This window comes from Nothoprocta perdicaria, unplaced genomic scaffold (genome assembly GCF_003342845.1).
Source record: "Nothoprocta perdicaria isolate Ctin4 unplaced genomic scaffold, notPer1 scaffold_111, whole genome shotgun sequence".
Taxonomy (NCBI): Eukaryota; Metazoa; Chordata; class Aves; order Tinamiformes; family Tinamidae; genus Nothoprocta; species Nothoprocta perdicaria.
In genome coordinates this window covers 1,214,736-1,221,205 of record NW_020454217.1, presented here as the reverse complement: position 1 = coordinate 1,221,205, position 6,470 = coordinate 1,214,736, and the positions used below count along the sequence as shown (strand labels likewise).

At 42.9% G+C, this 6,470-nt stretch overlaps 1 protein-coding gene across 2 annotated transcripts in view; it reads right to left on the bottom strand.

Moving 5' to 3' along the window:
- Positions 1-3,957, bottom strand: part of TBC1D12 (TBC1 domain family member 12) — a 37,509-nt gene extending 33,552 nt beyond the window's left edge. For both annotated transcript variants that reach the window (XM_026051241.1, XM_026051248.1), the window contains exons 1-2: positions 3,951-3,957; positions 996-1,155 (exon numbers count right to left, since the gene is read on the bottom strand). In XM_026051241.1, coding sequence (XP_025907026.1) covers positions 996-1,060 — 65 coding nt within the window. In that variant the 5' untranslated portion in view covers positions 1,061-1,155; positions 3,951-3,957. The remainder of the gene's footprint in view (positions 1-995; positions 1,156-3,950) is intronic.
- Between the last annotated feature and the right edge of the window lie 2,513 nt (positions 3,958-6,470).

Here is a 6,470-nt window from a genome sequence, read left to right as displayed (position 1 = left end):
CCGGCTCAGGCGCCGGCTCCCATCCCGCTCGCCGTCCTCCTCCTCGGCCGCCGCCTCCTCGGCCGCCGCCGCCTGCCGGCCCGCGGGGAGCACGGCTGCGCCGCCCGGAGCGCCCGCATCCTCCGGACCCACCATCTGCCGGGGGCGGCGGGCGCCGGGGCGGGGGCGCCGCTGCCGCCTCGCTCCGCGGGTGGCGGCTCAGGGCCCGGCTCACGCAGGCGCGCGGCGCCGCCAGCCGCCCTTCCCCCCGGAAGGCACCATAGAGAGGCCGGCAGGAAGGGCACGCGCCACCGCATCCGGGACCATAGAGATGCTGGGCGGGAGGGGATCCGCCCTTGGGGGCTGGGCCTGGCGGCCGCCACTCCCCTTTTACCGTATTCCGTCTAAAGGCTGCCCTCCACGGGCGCCTCCCCTTTACCGCATTCCCTCTGCATTCCGCAATGCCTTTGCCACAGGGAGAACCCCAAACCTGCTGCTAGGTCCTCCCCTCCTTCTGTGGGGAAGAGTTAACCAACAACCACCTAAGCCTAAACCTAAGTCTAAGCCGGTGCTCCAGAACACAGTGTTTATGTGTGAAACTGCTAGCAAGAAACTCTCTGCCCCTGTGGCACAGCTTTTATTACTCTTCTTACCATTATAGAGAGCCAAGGGGAATTGGGATTGGGCTTTGGTGGGAGAGAAAATAGGGAGAAACAGGAGAGGTTGGCAATGATGGGACTTCCAGCCCTGCCCTTTCATACAAGGCACAAAAAGAAGATACAGGAGAATGTGGGAATTGCTGACCATACTTCCTAGCGCTTGTCTCAGGCATGAGGAAACATGAATTATTTCTCCTCCTTTCTCTTTAGTGACTGGAAAATACCAAAAGTCAGAGGCCACCAGAGCAGCTGTAACAGCACAAGCACCTGCAAGACTGTGGGGGCTACCAGGCTGCCCAAGCACAAGAAGCCCCAAGACAAGTAGGTTGCTCTCAAACTACTACAATAAACACTCACCGCTGGTAACAGGGCAAGTAGAGTTCTTCCGGAAACCCTTCTTGGTGCCCAGAAGGGTCCTTCATTTGGACACAGCACCTCCCAAAGGGATGGTGCGTGCTGAAGTGCCTGCTCTTAAAGGCAGGCAGGTGGAGCACGCCCGGAGCAGGGGAGGTCCCATCTGCAAAATGGAAACAGCAGGGGAGAAAGAGCTGTCCTCTTTAAACAACATTGCTTATTCAGGGGAATTCTAGAAAGAAAGGTTTAAATAAGGAATCTTTACCAAAAAAAGAAAAAAATATATATATTAGTATATATGAGTCAATTATTGGTAGGACTTTACAATATAAGGCTTGTTTGGCCTAATTTCAGTAAATAAATAAATAAACAAATAAATAAGCTTGCAATGGTTTTCTTCCCTTTCTTGTCATCCTTTAAATATACTTCTGAGCTCAGGCATGCAGTGTGGGATGTTTTACATGTGAGATCAGACTTGCTACCCCTTTTGACAAAAATAGTTAGCAAACACTTGGGATCTCAGGGGCTGGAGAAGAAACTGGAATCACTTTTCTTTTCTTTTCTTTTCTTTTCTTTTCTTTTCTTTTCTTTTCTTTTCTTTTCTTTTCTTTTCTTTTCTTTTCTTTTCTTTTCTTTTCTTTTNCTTTTCTTTTCTTTTCTTTTCTTTTCTTTTCTTTTCTTTTCTTTTCTTTTCTTTTCTTTTCTTTTCTTTTCTTTTCTTTTCTTTTCTTTTCTTTTTTTGCTTTGCTATGATCTTGACAGACAACATGCACCTCATCCAGCTACGCCTGTAGCAAATAAAGGACCTATTGGCCTCAGCTGCTTGGGAAAATGTCCCAAAACACCAAGATTTCATATCCTTTGTATATGCCAGCTGAACTGCTTGTGGGAATGCTTGTTAGGCTACTTCAGTCAAAACAAGCCAGGAGCAAAGATGGGCTAATTATGCTCTTTGCCCATGTAATTAAAATGGTATTTTTAAATTTTAGTGACCTGTGCTGTCAAACTATCACCAAGCGGAATATCCCAAGCAGCACCTGACTGGCTGACAGGAAGGGTAAATACTGTCTGATCAAAAGGAATAAACCAACTATAAAATTTGGTATTATTTTACCCATTCTAACCCAGTATTACCTACACTGTAACAAGGGACCAGCAGTAACTGCATTTTACACATTCCTTCTTGACCTCAGTAGGTTCCAAAAGATTTCTGGTGTGCTGCAGTGATCCAGTCTCGAGGCTGGAGAGATGCAAACTTCTTGGTTGTCAAATAAATACAGAGGCAACAGAGGCCTAGGCCTGTCTGCATTCATGATTGGTTTTGACAGGCAACCTTTTTGACAGAGCCCCTCATTAGGAAAAGCCCCTCTCTGCAGTGGCACCCTTTCAAACCATGAACTCTTCATTCCCTGCTGTGCGGTGCCTGCAGATTTGGACCGAGGCAACACGACTGTCAATACTGAGAAAATCTTGAGGTATATTCAGGAACAAGAACCTACCAGTGAAATGCAGAATGTGACGATCTGATTTCCCCACCAAACTGACAGCCCCCGCCAAAAGATGGCAAGACATTTACAGAGATACAAGGAGACATTGGACAAGTACTTGCTGAGAGATGCAGCAAGGCACGGCTGGTCCAGGAGGGACATTGCTCAGGGGGGTTTCAGGAGCTCTCATCCATCAGTTCAAAGCTGAGGCCACTGATACAGAGCTTACGCAGCTGCTCACCTGCCTTTGGAGACTTGGACATTTTCATAGCAATTATAAGGGAGACAGAGCCTCTAGATCAGGCTTAGTGGCAGGGTATGGGATTAACAGATTCCTGGGCCAAACTAGGATGACTATTCTTATGCTCTTAAGCAAGTTGCTGTGGTCACCTCCAATTCCTACCTGCGACCAATAAATCAGACACTCTCTGCAGTTTTGGAAATGATGAGCAATTTATAATTGTCAGTTTATAATTTGTTCCCAACAGCTGAGAAACAGCACTGTACGAAAATAAGCCAGTGCCCATTTCTAATTTCTCTTTCTATGAACAACATAGGAATGCCTCAGATATTATCTTACCTCCTGTGTCAAACGGTGATGATAAATATACATTTATTGGTTATAAACATAATCAATAGACACATAATCAGTGGCTCTTACTTTGTGCTGTTTCATTACTTCAGTAATTAAAATATGGAATGGCTTCCTCAAATCAATACATATGAACAACTGTACCCCAGGGCTTGCCAAATCTCAGATATTCATCTATTTGCCCTATATTTGCGCTCTTTGGCATGTCACTCCAGAGGCTCCAGTTTCTTTGGAAATGCTACTTTGGCAAGACCATCCTTACATCCTACTAATAACAGTTTGCACTTTTAACACAAGCCTTCTGGCCAACATCTCTTCACACTTAACAACTAACAATTAATTAAGCAGCTCAGAGCCATTATGTTTGGCAGACTCCCACACGCCACAAGCTTCTCCGCAGAGCATTCTCTGCTGTGCTTCACTCCTAGAATTAAATTACAATGTTTGTAGATAAAACATGTTATAAGCCTGTATTAAGACAATTCAGCCTGTGGTGCTTTGCTAGGGTGCTCCTATGCCTTCTATGCTTTAGACACACTGTCAAAGCTGCCCTGAGTATGTAATGGGTTAAGCTGTATTTTCCTTTCCTAGGTGCTGGAAAGCTTTCTGGGTTATTGATAGTCACTTCTTCATGAATCTTCTATCAATCATTATTGAACTTCTATCAATCATTATTTCTGTCTTGTTTATATTCTGCTACACCTAACCATTGAGGTCACCCAAGCCCCAAGGCCTTCCTGGTGGCAGTGGCATGGTCATCACTTCGAGACGGGGAGAACTGTGCTTCACCTCTGTGTGGTCTGACCATGTCCATCAACCAGTTGCATTGGTGGCTGCATGCAGACTTCTGCAAAGACTAGGGACAGAGCGGGTACTTACGGAACACTAACATTCAGTGGCTATTGTGAATCACATCCACTAGGCACTAGGCAGTTTCCATTTAGTAACAGTCACAGTATCACTAAGAACCTGAGAAAACACAAACCAAAATGAAAATTAATGTGACGGTCACCTGAAGTTCTTTAAAGTGAATTGGTTCTGAGTACCAGAGATTAAATTTTGCTTTCTAATGCTGAGTGCTAAGCCCTGTCCCCTATAGACAGAAAGTCCATTTTCATTCTATCCTCAGAAAAAAAGTCATCTTCTCTCAAAAAGCTACCTCGCACATTATGGAGACATTGGCAAAAAGAAGGAAAAATTTAATTGATTTTCTGATGCATGTTCTAAAGCAAGCAAAAGTCTTCAAACTGAGAAAATACAAACCAAAATGAAAGGCTTAATTTTAAGTTCTGAATCAGATATCCTCTTAATCATAATGTGTGCTAAAAATATGTAAGCCTTGAGTCTGAGATAATTTTACAGGGGAGAAGTAGGATGAGAAGAAAAACGATTGTGACCTCTTATATAGGTCTATCTGAACAGACTTTCTTTTCTCAGAGAGAGATTCTGAATACAATAACTGCATTTTTGAAATACAGAATAGAGAGATTACACACATTTACATACTTTGTAGTAGGTTTTATATATATGCTCTGGATAAATTTACTTTTTCATAGATGAAATGAACTCTGGAGTTGCAAGAGGCATTATCTTATAGAATTTGTTAATCTTTTACATAATCTTGCTGAGATCCTTCTTATTCTATCCCAACTATGCTTAATGCAATAAATAAAAAGTCCCAAAATAAAGTCCCAACAAGCAAAATTTGTGGCATTTTCAACTTACTGCCTACACTAATTTTCACATAGGATTGTGCTTTCCCCACTTTGTCTCTCCTTCCCTCTCCAATAAGCTTATTCTTCACTCCAACATGCTCAACACGGGAATAAGACTTGGACAACGTTTCTATTTCTGTCTTTACCACTGACTCACTGTATAGCTTCCTGTGCATTTACATCTTGTGTTGGATTTTTCTGGTATCTGAGAAGGTGAATGCATCTGTCAATGTTGTCTCCAGAGTCAGGGCACTCATAATGTCTTGTTCTGTACCAATTCTTTTGCCTTTAGTAAAGGTTGAGTTTCCACTGCACCCTGTCTATCAATGAAGCTATGAACAGGGGTTCTTCTGCCTACCCAGATGGCTATTTTAATTTTAACCATAAGAAAATCAAATCTGTGAGATCTCTGCTTATTAGTCAGATTTGATTTTGATCAAGCGCCTCCAAATGTCAATATGGAGCACCCACCATATGCACACAGGTGGCACAATCCCTTTTTAATGAAAGCTAAGGAAGAGATAGAAATATTAATTCAGTACGTTTGTAAGGTATAATAAGATCCTGACAAATGGAGATACATGGAGACATTCAAAACAGTTGTGTTGTATAGGGATAAAGCCTATAGGGATAAAGCTGCTACAGCAGCTGCTACCGCTCCAGCAGTGCGGCCATGCCTGTAACGCTCCTGTCTGCTGAGCGTGGAAAGGCTCTTGCCTCTTCAGTGCAGGGTTCTCCGAAATCCAGCTGCTGTCCCCTTCACAATTCTGAATCTGTGCAAGACTAGTCTGTTCTTAGCCCATGTTATTGGCTGTTAAATCGAAACAAATATACTAGAGTAAAATCAGCAAGTGTGCAAGTGTATAGATAGACTTGTCTTGCAAACTAAGATTTAGTTCTTTCTTGGTATTGCAATGAAAATCAGAGACATATCAGACAATATAAGGGGCTTCATTGTGAAGACTATAGTCTCCAAGGCACAAAGCAACCAGAATCTTTAAAAAACATGACTAAGTATTAACAATCTGTTATGAAGTGATACAAGCTAGTTTATCTTAAATATGTTGATTTTTACAGGAAAAGCTGCCAGCTTTACTGTTCTGTTTTTTTTTTAATTGCCAGTCTCTGTTCTAATCATCAAGAATGTTGTAACAGCATGATGAAAATCAGACACTTAGCAACTTAAAAATTAGTGAGTTAAAATTAGTTGTTATATGAGCTGATCTCTTCCACACATATCTCCTATATCCTTTTTTTTATGACAGGATTTCCATAAGAATTCTTCCAAATAAAGGTCTCTACCCTATTTGCATTAGGATACTTAATTGAAAACAGCCTGTAAGGGTATGTAGGACACATCTATATGACAATACATATATAATTATAAATGCAAAGGAGAGAATATGGAAAAACATCAGGAAACCTCTTTTGCTGGAATACACACAGGCAGCTCCTGGGTGCTCATGTCTGAGGAAATGTGTTAAGCGCCTTCTGCCAAAAATTTGGAAAAAGGCGGAACGAGAGATGCTTTAGGTTTCTGTGCGCTTGCTTTCGTAACACTGGATTCCAATCAAAAATATATATATAAAAATAAAGAGCAAGGCGTGTTTTAACGAGCGGACAGCTTCGCGCGTCGGTTTGACGGCGGTGTACACCGCAGGGCACGCGGCCCCGAGGGGACGGC